Below are 19209 nucleotides of genomic sequence, written 5' to 3'. Positions count from 1 at the left end.
TGGCAGAGAGAGAGAGACACAGGCAGAGAGAGAGAGACACAGGCAGAGAGAGAGAGACACAGGCAGAGAGAGAGAGACACAGGCAGAGAGAGAGAGACACAGGCAGAGAGAGAGAGACACAGGCAGAGAGAGAGAGAGAGAGAGAGAGAGAGAGACAGACAGACAGACAGACAGAGACAGAGAGAGAGACACAGGCAGACAGAGAGAGAGAGACACACACAGGCAGACAGAGAGAGAGAGAGAGACACAGGCAGAGAGAGAGAGAGAGAGACACAGGCAGAGAGAGAGAGAGAGACACAGGCAGAGAGAGAGAGAGAGACACAGGCAGAGAGAGAGAGAGAGAGACACAGGCAGAGAGAGAGAGAGAGACACAGGCAGAGAGAGAGAGAGAGACACAGGCAGAGAGAGAGAGAGAGACACAGGCAGAGAGAGAGAGAGAGAGACACAGGCATAGAGAGAGAGAGAGACACAGGCAGAGAGAGAGAGAGAGACCAGCAGGCAGGAGAGAGAGAGGACACAGAGAGAGAAGAGAGAGAGACACAGGCAGAGAGAGAGAGAGAGACACAGGCAGAGAGAGAGAGAGAGACACAGGCAGAGAGAGAGAGAGAGAGACACAGGCAGAGAGAGAGAGAGAGAGACACAGGCAGAGAGAGAGAGAGAGAGACACAGGGCAGAGAGAGAGAGAGAGAGAGACACAGGCAGAGAGAGAGAGAGGAGACCGGCAGGGAGAGAGAGAGAGAGAGAGAGAGAGACAACAGGCAGAGAGAGAGAGAGAGAGAGAGACACAGGGCAGAGAGAGAGAGAGAGAGACACAGGCAGAGAGAGAGAGAGAGAGACAGACACAGGCAGAGAGAGAGAGAGAGAGAGACAGACACAGGCAGAGAGAGAGAGAGAGAGAGACAGACACAGGCAGAGAGAGAGAGAGAGAGAGACACAGGCAGAGAGAGAGAGAGAGAGAGACACAGGCAGAGAGAGAGAGAGAGACACAGGCAGAGAGAGAGAGCGAGAGACACAGGCAGAAAGAGAGAGCGAGAGACACAGCAGAGAGAGAGAGCGAGAGACACAGGCAGAGAGAGAGAGCGAGAGACACAGGCGAGAGAGAGAGCGAGAGACACAGGCAGAGAGCGAGAGACACAGCAGAGAGAGAGAGACACAGGCAGAGAGAGAGAGACACAGGCAGAGAGAGAGAGACACAGGCAGAGAGAGAGAGACACAGGCAGAGAGAGAGAGACACAGGCAGACAGAGAGAGAGAGACACACACAGGCAGACAGAGAAGAGAGAGAGACACAGGCAGAGAGAGAGAGAGAGACACAGGCAGAGAGAGAGAGAGAGACACAGGCAGAGAGAGAGAGAGAGAGACACAGGCAGAGAGAGAGTGAGAGAGACACAGGCGGGGAGAGAGAGAGAGAGAGAGAGACACAGGCAGAGAGAGAGAGAGAGAGACACAGGCAGAGAGAGAGAGAGAGAGACACAGGCAGAGAGAGAGAGAGAGAGAGACACAGGCAGAGAGAGAGAGAGAGAGACACAGGCAGAGAGAGAGAGAGAGAGAGACACAGGCAGAGAGAGAGAGAGAGAGAGACACAGGCAGAGAGAGAGAGAGAGAGACACAGGCAGAGAGAGAGAGAGAGAGAGAGACACAGGCAGAGAGAGAGAGAGAGAGAGAGACACAGGCAGAGAGAGAGAGAGAGAGACACAGGCAGAGAGAGAGAGAGAGAGACACAGGCAGAGAGAGAGAGAGAGAGAGAGACACAGGCAGAGAGAGAGAGAGAGAGAGAGACACAGGCAGAGAGAGAGAGAGAGAGACACAGGCAGAGAGAGAGAGAGAGAGAGACAGGCAGAGAGAGAGAGAGGAGAGAGACAGGCAGAGAGAGAGAGAGAGAAGGAGAGAGAGAGAGAGAGAGACACAGGCAGAGAGAGAGAGAGAGAGAGAGAGACAGGCAGAGAGAGAGAGAGAGAGAGAGACAGGCAGAGAGAGAGAGAAGAGAGAGAGAGACACAGGCAGAGAGAGAGAGAGAGAGAGAGAGAGAGAGAGAGAGACAGGCAGAGAGAGAGAGAGAGAGAGAGAGAGACACAGGCAGAGAGAGAGAGAGACGCACAGGGAGAGCGAGAGAGAGAGAGAGAGAGACGCACAGGAGAGAGAGAGAGACGCACAGGGAGAGAGAGAGAGAGAGACACGCACAGGAGAGAAAGAGAGACACAGGCAGAGAGAGAGAGAGAGACACAGGCAGAGAGAGAGAGAGAGAGACACAGGCAGAGAGAGAGAGAGAGAGAGACACAGGCAGAGAGAGAGAGAGAGAGACACAGGCAGAGAGAGAGAGAGAGAGAGAGAGAGACACAGGCAGAGAGAGAGAGAGAGAGAGAGAGAGAGACACAGGCAGAGAGAGAGAGAGAGACGCACAGGGAGAGCGAGAGAGAGAGAGAGAGAGACGCACAGGGAGAGAGAGAGAGAAACGCACAGGGAGAGAGAGAGAGAGAGACACGCACAGGGAGAGAAAGAGAGAGAGACACGCACAGGGAGAGAAAGAGAGAGAGACACAGGCAGAGAGAGAGAGAGACACAGGCAGAGAGAGAGAGAGAGAGACACAGGCAGAGAGAGAGAGAGAGAGAGAGACACAGGCAGAGAGAGAGAGAGAGAGAGAGACACAGGCAGAGAGAAGAGAGAGAGAGACACAGGCAGAGAGAGAGAGAGAGAGAGAGAGACACAGGCAGAGAGAGAGAGAGAGAGAGAGACACAGAGCAGAGAGAGAGAGAGAGAGAGACACAGGCAGAGAGAGAGAGAGAGAGAGACACAGGCAGAGAGAGAGAGAGAGAGAGAGAGACACAGGCAGAGAGAGAGAGAGAGAGAGAGAGAGAGAGAGAGAGACACAGGCAGAGAGAGAGAGAGAGAGACACAGGCAGAGAGAGAGAGAGAGAGACACAGGCAGAGAGAGAGAGAGAGAGAGAGACACAGGCAGAGAGAGAGAGAGAGAGAGAGACACAGGCAGAGAGAGAGAGAGAGGAGACACAGGCAGAGAGAGAGAGAGAGAGAGAGAGAGAGAGAGAGAGACACAGGCAGAGAGAGAGAGAGAGACACAGGCAGAGAGGAGAGAGAGAGAGAGAGAGACAGGCAGAGAGAGAGAGAGGAGAGAGAGAGAGAGACACAGGCAGAGAGAGAGAGAGAGAGAGAGAGAGAGAGGAGAGAGAGAGAGAGACAGGCAGAGAGAGGAGAGAGAGAGAGAGACACAGGCAGAGAGAGAGAGAGACGCACAGGGAGAGCGAGAGAGAGAGAGAGAGAGACGCACAGGGAGAGAGAGAGAGACGCACAGGGAGAGAGAGAGAGAGAGACACGCACAGGGAGAGAAAGAGACACAGGCAGAGAGAGAGAGAGAGACACAGGCAGAGAGAGAGAGAGAGAGACACAGGCAGAGAGAGAGAGAGAGAGACACAGGCAGAGAGAGAGAGAGAGAGAGACACAGGCAGAGAGAGAGAGAGAGAGACACAGGCAGAGAGAGAGAGAGAGAGACACAGGCAGAGAGAGAGAGAGAGAGAGAGAGAGAGAGAGACACAGCAGAGAGAGAGAGAGAGGGAGAGAGAGAGAGACACAGGCAGAGAGAGAGAGAGAGACGCACAGGAGAGCGAGAGAGAGAGAGAGAGAGACGCACAGGGAGAGAGAGAGAGAAACGCACAGGGAGAGAGAGAGAGAGAGACACGCACAGGGAGAGAAAGAGAGAGAGACACGCACAGGGAGAGAAAGAGAGAGAGACACGCACAGGGAGAGAAAGAGAGAGAGACACGCACAGGGAGAGAAAGAGAGAGAGACACGCACAGGGAGAGAAAGAGAGAGAGACACGCACAGGGAGAGAAAGAGAGAGAGACACGCACAGGGAGAGAAAGAGAGAGAGACACGCACAGGGAGAGAAAGAGAGAGAGACACGCACAGGGAGGGAGGAGAGAGAGACAGACAGACGCACAGGAGAGAGAGAGAGAGAGAGAGAGAGAGAGAGAGACGCACAGGGAGGGAGAGAGGGAGAGAGAGACAGACACGCACAGGGAGAGACAGACAGACAGACACGCACAGGGAGGGAGAGAGAGAGGGAGAGAGAGACAGACACGCACAGGGAGAGAGAGACAGACAGACAGACACGCACAGGAGAGAGAGACAGACAGACAGACACGCACAGGTCGAGAGAGAGAGAGAGAGAGAGAGAGGGAGGGAGGAGGGAGAGGGAGAGACACGCACAGGGAGGAGGGAGGGAGAGGGAGAGAGACACGCACAGGGAGGGAGGGAGGGAGGGAGAGGGAGAGAGACACGCACAGGGAGGGAGGGAGGGAGAGGGAGAGAGACACGCACAGGGAGGGAGGGAGGGAGAGGAGAGAGACACCCGCACAGGGAGGGAGGGAGGGAGAGGGAGAGAACACGCACAGGGAGGAGGGAGGGAGAGGGAGAGAGACACGCACAGGGAGGGAGGGAGAGGGAGAGACACACGCACAGGGAGGGAGGAGGAGAGGAGAGACACACGCACAGGGAGGAGGGAGAAAGAGAGAGAGAGAGACACACGCACAGGGAGGGAGGGAGAAAGAGGGAGAGAGAGAGACACACGCACAGGGAGGGAGGGAGAAGAGGGAGAGAGAGACACCCGCACAGGAGGGAGGGAGAAGAGGGAGAGAGAGAGACACACGCACAGGAGGGAGGGAGAAGAGGGAGGGAGAGACACGCACAGGGAGGGAGGGAGGGCAGAGGGAGAGAGACACGCACAGGGAGAGACACGCACAGGGAGGGAGAGGGAGAGACACGCACAGGGAGGCAGAGGGAGAGACACGCACAGGGAGGCAGAGGGAGAGACACGCACAGGGAGGCAGAGGAGAGACACGCACAGGGAGGCAGAGGGAGAGAGACACGCACGAGGGAGGCAGAGGGAGAGACACGCACAGGGAGGCAGAGGAGAGAGACACGCACAGGGAGGCGGAGAGGGAGAGAGACACGCACAGGGGAGGCAGAGGGAGAGACACGCACAGGGAGGCAGAGAGGGAGAGACACGCACAGGGAGGCAGGAGGGGAGAGACACGCACAGGGAGGCAGAGGGAAGAGACACGCACAGGGAGGCAGAGGGAGAGACACGCACAGGGAGGCAGAGGGAGAGACACGCCAGGGAGGCAGAGGGAGAGACACGCACAGGAGGCAGAGGGAGAGACACGCACAGGGAGGCAGAGGGAGAGACACGCACAGGGAGGCAGAGGGAGAGACACGCCAGGGAGGCAGAGGAGAGACACGCACAGGGAGGCAGAGGGAGAGACACGCACAGGGAGGCAGAGGGAGAGACACGCACAGGGAGGCAGAGGGAGAGACACGCACAGGGAGGCAGAGGGAGAGACACGCACAGGGAGGCAGAGGGGAGAGACACGCACAGGGAGGCAGAGGGAGAGACACGCACAGGGAGGCAGAGGAGAGACACGCACAGGGAGGCAGAGGGAGAGACACGCACAGGGAGGCAGAGGGAGAGACACGCACAGGGAGGCAGAGGGAGAGACACGCACAGGGAGGGCAGAGGGAGAGACACGCACAGGGAGGCAGAGGAGAGACACGCACAGGGAGGCAGAGGAGAGACACGCACAGGGAGGCAGAGGGAGAGCACGCACAGGGAGGCAGAGGGAGAGACACGCACAGGGAGGCAGAGGGAGAGACACGCACAGGGAGGCAGAGGGAGAGACACGCACAGGGAGGCAGAGGGAGAGACACGCACAGGAGGCAGAGGGAGAGACACGCACAGGGAGGCAGAGGGAGAGACACGCACAGGGAGGCAGAGGGAGAGACACGCACAGGGAGGCAGAGGGAGAGACACGCACAGGGAGGCAGAGGGAGAGACACGCACAGGAGGCAGAGGGAGAGACACGCACAGGGAGGCAGAGGGAGAGACACGCACAGGGAGGCAGAGGGAGAGACACGCACAGGGAGGCAGAGGGAGAGACACGCACAGGGAGGCAGAGGGAGAGACACGCACAGGGAGGCAGAGGGAGAGACACGCACAGGGAGGCAGAGGGAGAGACACGCACAGGGAGGCAGAGGGAGAGACACGCACAGGGAGGCAGAGGGAGAGACACGCACAGGGAGGCAGAGGGAGAGACACGCACAGGGAGGCAGAGGGAGAGACACGCACAGGGAGGCAGAGGGAGAGACACGCACAGGGAGGCAGAGGGAGAGACACGCACAGGAGGCAGAGGGAGAGACACGCACAGGGAGGCAGAGGGAGAGACACGCACAGGAGGCAGAGGGAGAGCACGCACAGGGAGGCAGAGGGAGAGACACGCACAGGGAGGCAGAGGGAGAGACACGCACAGGGAGGCAGAGGGAGAGACACGCACAGGGAGGCAGAGGGAGAGACACGCACAGGGAGGCAGAGGGAGAGACACGCACAGGAGCAGAGGGAGAGACACGCACAGGGAGGCAGAGGGAGAGACACGCACAGGGAGGCAGAGGAGAGACACGCACAGGGAGGCAGAGGGAGAGACACGCACAGGGAGGCAGGGGAGAGACACGCACAGGGAGGCAGAGGGAGAGACACGCACAGGGAGGCAGAGGGAGAGACACGCACAGGGAGGCAGAGGGAGAGACACGCACAGGGAGGCAGAGGGAGAGACACGCACAGGGAGGCAGAGGGAGAGACACGCACAGGGAGGCAGAGGAGAGACACGCACAGGGAGGCAGAGTACAGGGAGGCAGAGGGAGAGACACGCACAGGGAGGCTAGAGGGGGGGGAGAGGGAGGACACGCACAGGGAGGCAGATGGAGAGACACGCACAGGGAGCAGAGGGGGGTGTCTGAGAGACCGCACAGGGAGGCAGAGGGAGAGACCTCGCACAGGGAGCAGAGGGAGAGACACGCACAGGGAGGCAGACGGGAGAGGAGCACGCACAGGGAGGCAGAGGGAGAGACACGCACAGGGAGGCAGAGGAGAGACACGCACAGGGAGGCAGAGGGAGAGAAGAGACACGCACAGGCGAGGCCACAGAGCGAGAGGACACGCACAGGAGCAGAGGAGAGACACGCACAGGGAGGCAGAGGGAGAGACACGCCACCAGGGCAGGGACAGAGGCGAGAGACACGCACAGGGAGGCAGAGGGAGAGACACGCACAGGGAGGCAGAGGGAGAGACACGCACAGGGAGGCAGAGGGAGAGACACGCACAGGGAGGCAGAGGGAGAGACACCACGAGGCAGAGGAGACACGCACAGGGAGGCAGAGGGAGAGACACGCACAGGGAGGCAGAGGGAGAGACACGCACAGGGAGGCAGAGGGAGAGACACGCACAGGGAGGCAGAGGGAGAGACACGCACAGGAGGCAGAGGGAGAGACACGCACAGGGAGGCAGAGGGAGAGACACGCACAGGGAGGCAGAGGAGAGAGACACGCACAGGGAGGCAGAGGGAGAGACACGCACAGGGAGGCAGAGGGAGAGACACGCACAGGGAGCAGAGGAGAGACACGCACAGGGAGGCAGAGGAGAGACACGCACAGGGAGGCAGAGGGAGAGACACGCACAGGGAGGCAGAGGGAGAGACACGCACAGGGAGGCAGAGGGAGAGACACGCACAGGGAGGCAGAGGGAGAGACACGCACAGGAGGCAGAGGGAGAGACACGCACAGGGAGGCAGAGGGAGAGACACGCACAGGGAGGCAGAGGGAGAGACACGCACAGGGAGGCAGAGGGAGAGACACGCACAGGGAGGCAGAGGGAGAGACACGCACAGGGAGGCAGAGGGAGAGACACGCACAGGGAGGCAGAGGGAGAGGACACGCACAGGGAGGCAGAGGGAGAGACACGCACAGGGAGGCAGAGGGAGAGACACGCACAGGGAGGCAGAGGGAGAGACACGCACAGGGAGGCAGAGGGAGAGACACGCACAGGGAGGCAGAGGAGACCGAGACACGCACAGGGAGGCAGAGGGAGAGACACGCACAGGGAGGCAGAGGGAGAGACACGCACAGGGAGGCAGAGGGAGAGACACGCACAGGGAGGCAGAGGGAGAGACACGCACAGGGAGGCAGAGGGAGAGACACGCACAGGGAGGCAGAGGGAGAGACACGCACAGGGAGGCAGAGGGAGAGACACGCACAGGGAGGCAGAGGGAGAGACACGCACAGGGAGGCAGAGGGAGAGACACGCACAGGGAGGCAGAGGGAGAGACACGCACAGGGAGGCAGAGGGAGAGACACGCACAGGGAGGCAGAGGGAGAGACACGCACAGGGAGGCAGAGGGAGAGACACGCACAGGGAGGCAGAGGGAGAGACACGCACAGGGAGGCAGAGGGAGAGACACGCACAGGGAGGCAGAGGGAGAGACACGCACAGGGAGGCAGAGGGAGAGACACGCACAGGGAGCAGAGGGAGAGACACGCACAGGGAGGCAGAGGGAGAGACACGCACAGGGAGGCAGAGGGAGAGACACGCACAGGGAGGCAGAGGGAGAGACACGCACAGGGAGGCAGAGGGAGAGACACGCACAGGGAGGCAGAGGGAGAGACACGCACAGGGAGGCAGAGGGAGAGACACGCACAGGGAGGCAGAGGGAGAGACACGCACAGGGAGGCAGAGGGAGAGACACGCACAGGGAGGCAGAGGGAGAGACACGCACAGGGAGGCAGAGGGAGAGACACGCACAGGGAGGCAGAGGGAGAGACACGCACAGGGAGGCAGAGGGAGAGACACGCACAGGGAGGCAGAGGGAGAGACACGCACAGGGAGGCAGAGGGAGAGACACGCACAGGGAGGCAGAGGGAGAGACACGCACAGGGAGGCAGAGGGAGAGACACGCACAGGGAGGCAGAGGGAGAGACACGCACAGGGAGGCAGAGGGAGAGACACGCACAGGGAGGCAGAGGGAGAGACACGCACAGGGAGGCAGAGGGAGAGACACGCACAGGGAGGCAGAGGGAGAGACACGCACAGGGAGGCAGAGGGAGAGACACGCACAGGGAGGCAGAGGGAGAGACACGCACAGGGAGGCAGAGGGAGAGACACGCACAGGGAGGCAGAGGGAGAGACACGCACAGGGAGGCAGAGGGAGAGACACGCACAGGGAGGCAGAGGGAGAGACACGCACAGGAGGCAGAGGGAGAGACACGCACAGGGAGGCAGAGGGAGAGACACGCACAGGGAGGCAGAGGGAGAGACACGCACAGGGAGGCAGAGGGAGAGACACGCACAGGGAGGCAGAGGGAGAGACACGCACAGGGAGGCAGAGGGAGAGACACGCACAGGGAGGCAGAGGGAGAGACACGCACAGGGAGGCAGAGGGAGAGACACGCACAGGGGCAGAGGAGAGAGCAGAGGGAGAGACACGCACAGGGAGGCAGAGGGAGAGACACGCACAGGGAGGCAGAGGGAGAGACACGCACAGGGAGGCAGAGGGAGAGACACGCACAGGGAGGCAGAGGGAGAGACACGCACAGGGAGGCAGAGGGAGAGACACGCACAGGGAGGCAGAGGGAGAGACACGCACAGGGAGGCAGAGGGAGAGACACGCACAGGGAGGCAGAGGGAGAGACACGCACAGGGAGGCAGAGGGAGAGACACGCACAGGGAGGCAGAGGGAGAGACACGCACAGGGAGGCAGAGGGAGAGACACGCACAGGGAGGCAGAGGGAGAGACACGCACAGGGAGGCAGAGGGAGAGACACGCACAGGGAGGCAGAGGGAGAGACACGCACAGGAGGCAGAGGGAGAGACACGCACAGGGAGGCAGAGGGAGAGACACGCACAGGAGGCAGAGGGAGAGACACGCACAGGGAGGCAGAGGGAGAGACACGCACAGGGAGGCAGAGGGAGAGACACGCACAGGGAGGCAGAGGGAGAGACACGCACAGGGAGGCAGAGGGAGAGACACGCACAGGGAGGCAGAGGGAGAGACACGCACAGGGAGGCAGAGGGAGAGACACGCACAGGGAGGCAGAGGGAGAGACACGCACAGGGAGGCAGAGGGAGAGACACGCACAGGGAGGCAGAGGGAGAGACACGCACAGGGAGGCAGAGGGAGAGACACGCACAGGGAGGCAGAGGGAGAGACACGCACAGGGAGGCAGAGGGAGAGACACGCACAGGGAGGCAGAGGGAGAGACACGCACAGGGAGGCAGAGGGAGAGACACGCACAGGGAGGCAGAGGGAGAGACACGCACAGGGAGGCAGAGGGAGAGACACGCACAGGGAGGCAGAGGGAGAGACACGCACAGGGAGGCAGAGGGAGAGACACGCACAGGGAGGCAGAGGGAGAGACACGCACAGGGAGGGCAGAGGGGAGAGACACGCACAGGGAGGCAGAGGGAGAGACACGCACAGGAGGCAGAGGGAGAGACACGCACAGGGAGGGCAGAGGGAGAGACACGCACAGGGAGGCAGAGGGAGAGACACGCACAGGGAGGCAGAGGGAGAGACACGCACAGGGAGGCAGAGGGAGAGACACGCACAGGGAGGCAGAGGGAGAGACACGCACAGGGAGGCAGAGGGAGAGACACGCACAGGGAGGCAGAGGGAGAGACACGCACAGGGAGGCAGAGGGAGAGACACGCACAGGGAGGCAGAGGGAGAGACACGCACAGGGAGGGCAGAGGGAGAGACACGCACAGGGAGGCAGAGGGAGAGACACGCACAGGGAGGCAGAGGGAGAGACACGCACAGGGAGGCAGAGGGAGAGACACGCACAGGGAGGCGAGAGGGAGAGACACGCACAGGGAGGGCAGAGGGAGAGACACGCACAGGGAGGCAGAGGGAGAGACACGCACAGGGAGGGAGAGGGAGAGACACGCACAGGGAGGGAGAGGGAGAGACACGCACAGGGAGGGAGAGGGAGAGACACGCACAGGGAGGAGAGGGAGAGACACGCACAGGGAGGGAGAGGGAGAGACACGCACAGGGAGGGAGAGGGAGAGACACGCACAGGGAGGGAGAGGGAGAGACACGCACAGGGAGGGAGAGGGAGAGACACGCACAGGGAGGGAGAGGGAGAGACACGCACAGGGAGGGAGAGGGAGAGACACGCACAGGGAGGGAGAGGGAGAGACACGCACAGGGAGGGAGAGGGAGAGACACGCACAGGGAGGGAGAGGGAGAGACACGCACAGGGAGGGAGAGGGAGAGACACGCACAGGGAGGGAGAGGGAGAGACACGCACAGGGAGGAGAGGGAGAGACACGCACAGGGAGGGAGAGGGAGAGACACGCACAGGGAGGGAGAGGGAGAGACACGCACAGGGAGGGAGAGGGAGAGACACGCACAGGGAGGGAGAGGGAGAGACACGCACAGGGAGGGAGAGGGAGAGACACGCACAGGGAGGGAGAGGGAGAGACACGCACAGGGAGGGAGAGGGAGAGACACGCACAGGGAGGGAGAGGGAGAGACACGCACAGGGAGGGAGAGGGAGAGACACGCACAGGGAGGGAGAGGGAGAGACACGCACAGGGAGGGAGAGGGAGAGACACGCACAGGGAGGGAGAGGGAGAGACACGCACAGGGAGGGAGAGGGAGAGACACGCACAGGGAGGGAGAGGGAGAGACACGCACAGGGAGGGAGAGGGAGAGACACGCACAGGGAGGGAGAGGGAGAGACACGCACAGGGAGGGAGAGGGAGAGACACGCACAGGGAGGGAGAGGGAGAGACACGCACAGGGAGGGAGAGGGAGAGACACGCACAGGGAGGGAGAGGGAGAGACACGCACAGGGAGGGAGAGGGAGAGACACGCACAGGGAGGGAGAGGGAGAGACACGCACAGGGAGGGAGAGGGAGAGACACGCACAGGGAGGGAGAGGGAGAGACACGCACAGGGAGGGAGAGGGAGAGACACGCACAGGGAGGGAGAGGGAGAGACACGCACAGGGAGGGAGAGGGAGAGACACGCACAGGGAGGGAGAGGGAGAGACACGCACAGGGAGGGAGAGGGAGAGACACGCACAGGGAGGGAGAGGGAGAGACACGCACAGGGAGGGAGAGGGAGAGACACGCACAGGGAGGGAGAGGGAGAGACACGCACAGGGAGGGAGAGGGAGAGACACGCACAGGGAGGGAGAGGGAGAGACACGCACAGGGAGGGAGAGGGAGAGACACGCACAGGGAGGGAGAGGGAGAGACACGCACAGGGAGGGAGAGGGAGAGACACGCACAGGGAGGGAGAGGGAGAGACACGCACAGGGAGGGAGAGGGAGAGACACGCACAGGGAGGGAGAGGGAGAGACACGCACAGGGAGGGAGAGGGAGAGACACGCACAGGGAGGGAGAGGGAGAGACACGCACAGGGAGGGAGAGGGAGAGACACGCACAGGGAGGGAGAGGGAGAGACACGCACAGGGAGGGAGAGGGAGAGACACGCACAGGGAGGGAGAGGGAGAGACACGCACAGGGAGGGAGAGGGAGAGACACGCACAGGGAGGGAGAGGGAGAGACACGCACAGGGAGGGAGAGGGAGAGACACGCACAGGGAGGGAGAGGGAGAGACACGCACAGGGAGGGAGAGGGAGAGACACGCACAGGGAGGGAGAGGGAGAGACACGCACAGGGAGGGAGAGGGAGAGACACGCACAGGGAGGGAGAGGGAGAGACACGCACAGGGAGGGAGAGGGAGAGACACGCACAGGGAGGGAGAGGGAGAGACACGCACAGGGAGGGAGAGGGAGAGACGCGCACAGGGAGGGAGAGGGAGAGACGCGCACAGGGAGGGAGAGGGAGAGACGCGCACAGGGAGGGAGAGGGAGAGACGCGCACAGGGAGGGAGAGGGAGAGACGCGCACAGGGAGGGAGAGGGAGAGACGCGCACAGGGAGGGAGAGGGAGAGACGCGCACAGGGAGGGAGAGGGAGAGACGCGCACAGGGAGGGAGAGGGAGAGACGCGCACAGGGAGGGAGAGGGAGAGACGCGCACAGGGAGGGAGAGGGAGAGACGCGCACAGGGAGGGAGAGGGAGAGACGCGCACAGGGAGGGAGAGGGAGAGACGCGCACAGGGAGGGAGAGGGAGAGACGCGCACAGGGAGGGAGAGGGAGAGACGCGCACAGGGAGGGAGAGGGAGAGACACGCACAGGGAGGGAGAGGGAGAGACACGCACAGGGAGGGAGAGGGAGAGACACGCACAGGGAGGGAGAGGGAGAGACACGCACAGGGAGGGAGGGAGGGAGAGACACGCACAGGGAGGGAGGGAGGGAGAGACACGCACAGGGAGGGAGGGAGGGAGAGACACGCACAGGGAGGGAGGGAGGGAGAGACACGCACAGGGAGGGAGGGAGGGAGAGAGAGAGACACACGCACAGGGAGGGAGGGAGAGAGAGAGAGAGACACGCACAGGGGGAGAGAGAGAGAGAGAGAGAGACACACACAGACAGAAAGAAAGACACACACAGGCGCAGAGAGAGAGAGAGAGAGAGAGAGAGAGAGAGAGAGAGAGAGAGAGAGAGAGAACAAAATGCCTGGTGATGTTTATACTTCAGTCACAACTGAGTGCTCTCCTTGGGCTCTCGTTATGAGAGAGTCAGCTGCCTGAGCAATTCCATCCCAACAACTGATGGAACATTTGTGGACTCTTGTGGAAATACAATCCAAATAGTACTATATCTTTATCATAAAAGAGTCACCATCTAATCTAGCTTCAAAGAAATACTTATGTTGTTGACCCCCTTTTGCAATTGCCAAACTTCAATTTTTAAAAATTCATTCTCGAGATGTGGGCGTCGCTAACAAGGCCAGCATTTATTGCTCATCCCTTGCTGCCCTTGAGAAGGTGGTGCTGAGCTTCACTGAGTATATATTGTGGGGGCAAATTTAGAAAAGCAGGAGCAATTGTGTCCCTCCCATTTAAGTACTTCCATTATGGACCCACAATGGATGCATAATGATCTCCAGAATGAAGCATTTCCATCATTGTCATCACCGAATATTTACAGCAATCATTTACAGTTGTTAACTGGGCAGTCAGTACATTTCAGTAATCAATACAAACACTGTTCCTCCAATTACAGTCAACTTGAGATATTAAATAAATCAGTTTCAACTATAGTATTTAAAGTAGTAAAAATACCAGTGATACCATTTTCCTTCCCTTACGCTCCCAGAAGGCAACATTTAGCCATGTACGTAAAAAAGAACAGACTCCCAGAGAAAGTAGCAGATTTAGGATCAATTAACGCCTTTAAAGAATAAGCTAGATCAATTATCTGTTGAGAAGAAGGAATTATGTTAGAAACATTAATAGCACTGATTTCCTGTCCCTTCACAGGGAAGTAGGGGAAGGAACAGAGTAGATGATCAAATGGCGATTACAAAAGTTTACGATGGAACTGCATGGACTCCATGACAGGTTCCATTAGCGAACTGGTCGCCTTCTGGTTCTGGACTTAAGCCCTTATGATGCAATCTGGCCAAATTCCTTGGAAGCCTTGCTTGCACTTTTGCAGTAAGTCTGTAATCAGCATGGAACCAACCAGGCTCTGCTGCTAATAATATAAAAAAATAATCAATTATTTTTCTTCCCCGAGCAGAAATCTTTAGACCAAGCTCTTTTCTACATGAAAAGGCCTTCTAAATGAAATTAGCATTCTAAAATTTTAAAAAGGAAATTACATAATCAACTAAATAAGCTTTGATTATAGAGCTGTGTCGACAGTTTCTGCCAGCAATTCAGTACCATAACTTACTGTACTGAGTCTATTAGAGAGCTCCAACTATATGTAACAAAACGGCAGCACCTTATGTATTATGAGCATATGTACAGAATCTCTTGGAAAAACACAAGTTTCTACATTCTTACCAAGCAGTTTAATGCTCAAAATGCAGCATTGGCAGAGTTATTTTAGGTCCATGAACTAGGTTAACTTAATTACATTTTCATACAACCCCATATTATGTACAAATTATCCAGACCACCTATTGCACCAGTTACCTGATTAATTTCCTTTCTTGCTATGTAGGCAGGAACTATGGAGTTTTAAATGAACTTTGTACCAATATATGTATTTTTGAGTGTATCTGGCAAACAAGTGGTACAGTAAGTGTTGAAACAATACAAAGAAAGAATACTAGAAAAGAAAGCCTCAACAGAACTCACCTGGTAAGTGTGTACTCCCTGAGTCCTGAATGCAGGTTCATGGCAGAAAAAGTACCTATGCATCCTCGCAACCGTTTATCACGGCCAATCTTCCATGTCACAAATAATGGGCTGGAAAATAAATTGAGGACATAAGCACTGGGGTAATAAAAGCTATTTGCACAAGTTTCATACCTGAAGTAAAAGATTTGCTTAACCGTACTTTTCCCCTGATCCAATAAAAATTTGAAGTGTAGCAGATAATTTGACTTTTCTCTGATAAACAATTTGTTCAATTTGTACAATTCAAAATTATACCACAAGTTGTATTTAGTGAACATTTATGCTGCTGCAGTTATATTACCATCTTTTAGGAAGGGAGGAAGTGGTAGCAACAGCCAGAATTTATAGTCAGTTGGCTTGAAATCACTATTTCAATGTTTAGCATTTTTAAACCTGCAATTCTAAGCATCTAGTAAAAACAGGATGCAACACAGGACATTAGGGGCTTACTTGCACAAGCCACTTCATGACACATACCAATCTATGCTGGGCAGCATTCAAGTCATGTGAAAATTAATGTTAAAAATATATTTAGAAATGGTCAGACACACAAAAAAGTAAATGGGAAGCATTGCTGCGCCTAACCATTAAAACTAACAATAGGAATTGGTACGATCTCAGTCAAAAAATGAGAGTGAATGGTATCCACATTTGGGTGCAACTCCAAGTGAATTAATGCAAAGTTAAGTTTGTATTACTTTTCTGGGAGTGACACTAGGTGGGCTTGAATGGCTCACACCAGTTCTCCTTAGAATGTATTCTGCTTCAGATTTGTAAATCATTGCTTTTTAATGATATGCAGATAGTTGTTATTTATAAAGAAATATGAAAATAAGCAAAGGTGTATAGAAGAGTTTTTTGCTACAATTCCATAATTTGGTGATGGATTCTTATAAACAAAATAATGTTTTGACTTAAGACGTCACATAACTGATCGATCAGATTTGGTGAATGCAAGTTTGAAAAATGGAGGATAAAAGTAATTTTCGATCAGATTTCTCAAGGAAGCAGCTGCTGGCATGATTCCACCAAAATCATTGTGATTCAGAAAAATCAAAGTATAATTTTCTACTGAAATGATAATAGTTGGCAAATAACAAGCCATGTGAAAAGCTTGCTGAAAACATAAATTGCACAATAACTTTCAGTGAGCATGTATTACCGAGAAAATATGCAAACCCATACATTTAATATGTACTTGAAATGAAAACTGATCTACAGTCAAAGCAAATAAATATTGTACTTGAAAAACACATTGCTACAGGATTTATTTTTTGAAACATTTCATTTGTGAATATTGGGAATTATTTCCCACCTCCTAAAATGAGAAGGAATATGGAATTGGATCACCAATTATTGGGTATGACAAAATTTCTTGTCCTCTGTACGGTGTCTGGCTCTACTCGGCCACAGAGCTGAGATCAGGAAAATCTGTAACATATACAGGTAGACCTATATCCCAATAATGTTGCTCTGTTTGAATATTAAGAGCTCCCCAAAGATGATACCATGATTTCCCAAGTTAATTTCATGCATTAAGATCTTTGGTAAGGAACTATTCTATCACCAATCTTCTATCATCAATGCATTTAACTCACTAACGCTCCACATTAAAAGAATGAAAAGGCAAGTGAGAGCTCAAGAATGAGAAAAAGGGAGAAAATCAGAAAAAGTAAAAGTGAGTTGAGTGTATGAATGAGAAACTTAATGAGGAGAAGAGAAGAGGAGAAAGTTCAAACTGGGTCAATTTTTTTTGGCAGCAGCGACTGATGTTGCAGCATTTACAAATATAAAACTGCTGGTGCATCTCATTATTGGTAGGATATTTCTACATTGTGTTGCACACTTTCAAAGTGGATTCAACCTGGATACCAACAACAGATATCTAGGGCTTTGGCATGTGTGCTGCTCTAACCCAACCTCCAAAGGCTAGGTCCTGAGAATCATGGTACCATATCTAGTTATCAACCAGCCAAAAAATCCATCCTCCATGGATCTTGATGGGATGGATGAAAGCGGGTGTGTAGCCCAAGAACCATACCTTTCTTGGCCAGGAAACAGGAATGTAGGGAGGGGAAGTGACCAGAACGACAGCTGTAGCACCTGCCCAAATCTTATAAATAATCCATGCGATGAGAGGAAAAGAGACAACATACACACGCAGGAACTTTCCTTACTGAGGAACTAAGAGGCCTAGCACGGTGTCCGAAAACATGCAAAATTTAAACAACCTTGCTTTGGAAGACAGCCCATCAAAACATTTCAGGAGACAGGTCTATGAAATCTGCTCCAATTCAGATTTTCACATTAACTAAGGGGGCCCCAGGAAGGAGGAAGAAAGGGGACAAGTCACAGGTCCTTTACACCTTCAGAACCTTGCTACGAATCTGTCCTTTAAAAAGATTTTGGCCTAACCAGATCATTTATAGCTATAATCCACTTGTGTAGCTGTATGGGAAAGTCTAAAACTGCCTAAGTTCAAGACCAATCCAGCTGCAATCTTTATCCTCTGAGGTAAAGATCAACCACTTAACATGACAGAACATGACTAACTGCAGGCCCACAAGAATGCTTATCTTGAGATTACAATTCTAGGTACTACCTTTTGATCAATGGGGATTTTTTGGAATAATGAAGATTATACTGGGCATTACAACATATGAAGATTCAGTTTCAAAAGTTCTCAAAAGAACAGTATGGAGATACCCACCATCATTTGGCTTAGGACCATAGAATCATAGAAAGGTTACAGCACAGGAGGCCATTTGGCCCATTGAGTCCATGCTGGCTCTATGCAAGAGCAATTCAGCTAGTCCCACTCCCCCACCCCATCCCCGTCTCCCTGCAAATTTTTTCCTTTCAAGTGCTTATCCAGCTCCCTTTTGAAGGCAATGATTGAATCTCCCTCCACCAGCCCCTCAGGCAGTGCATTCCAGAATCTAATCACTCGCTGTGTAAAAAAGTTTTTCCTCATGTCTCCTTTGGTTCTTTTGCCAATCACCTTAAATCCATGTCCTCTGGTTCTTGACCTTTCTGCTAATGGGAACAGTTTCTCTCTATCTACTCTGTCTCGACCCTTCATGATTTTGAATACCTCCATCAAATCACCTCTCAACCTTCTCTGCTCCAAGGAGAATAACCACAGCTTCTCCAGTCTAGGTAACTAACTAAAGTCCCTTATCCCTGGAATCATTCTAGCAAATCTCTTCTGCACCTTCTCTAAGGCCTTCACATCTTTCCTAAAGTGCGGTGTCCGGAAATGGACACAATACTCCAGTTGTGGCCGAACCAATGTTTTATAAAGGTTCATCATAACTTGCATACTTTTGTACTCTATGCCTCTATTTATAAAGCCCAGGATCCCGTATGTTTTCTTAACCGCTTTCTCAATCTGCCCTGCCACCTTCAACGATTAGTGCACATATACCCCCAGATCTCTCTGTTCCTCCACCCCTTTTAGGAGTTGTGCACTCTAGTTTATATTGCCTCTCCTCGTTCTTCCTACCGAAATGTATCACTTCGAATTTTTGTCCGTTAAATTTCATCGGCTACGTGTCTGCCCATGCCACCGGTCTGTCTATATCCTCTTGAAGTCTATCACTATCCTCCTCACTGTTTACTACCCTTCCAAGTTTTGAGTCATCTTCAAATTTTGAAATTGTGCCCTGTACACCCAAGTCCAAGTCATTACTATATATCAAGAAAAGCAGTGGTCCCGGCACCGACCCCTGGAGAACACCACTGTATTCCTCCCTCCAGTCCGAAAAACAACCGACCACCACTACTCTGTTTCCTGTCACTTAGCCAATTCTGTATCCAGGTTGCTACTGCCCCCTTTATCCCATGGGCTGCAATCTTGATAAGCCTACCATGCGGCATTTTATCAAACGCCTTTTGAAAGTACATATACACAACAACTGCATTGCCCTCATCTACCCTTTCTGTTACCTCATCAAAAAACCTCCATCAGGTTGGTTAAACACGATTTGCCTCTAACAAATCTGTGCTGGCTTTCCCTAATCAATCCACACTCGTCCAAGTGACTTAATTCTGACCCGGATTATCATTCTAAAAGTTTCCCCACCACTGAGGTTAAACTGACTGGCCT

General features: G+C 55.0%; 1 protein-coding gene across 3 annotated transcripts in view; it reads right to left on the bottom strand.

The window, feature by feature from the left end:
• Positions 1-19209, bottom strand: part of LOC137333065 (nuclear protein AMMECR1-like) — a 179701-nt gene that overhangs the window by 128236 nt on the left and 32256 nt on the right. For all 3 annotated transcript variants that reach the window (XM_067997166.1, XM_067997167.1, XM_067997168.1), the window contains exon 2: positions 15060-15170. In XM_067997166.1, the coding sequence (XP_067853267.1) occupies positions 15060-15170 (111 nt within the window). The remainder of the gene's footprint in view (positions 1-15059; positions 15171-19209) is intronic.

This window comes from Heptranchias perlo, chromosome 15, assembly GCF_035084215.1.
Source record: "Heptranchias perlo isolate sHepPer1 chromosome 15, sHepPer1.hap1, whole genome shotgun sequence".
NCBI classification, from domain to species: Eukaryota; Metazoa; Chordata; class Chondrichthyes; order Hexanchiformes; family Hexanchidae; genus Heptranchias; species Heptranchias perlo.
The sequence above is the reverse complement of the archived record's forward strand: the minus strand, read 5'-3'. Positions and strand labels throughout refer to the sequence as shown.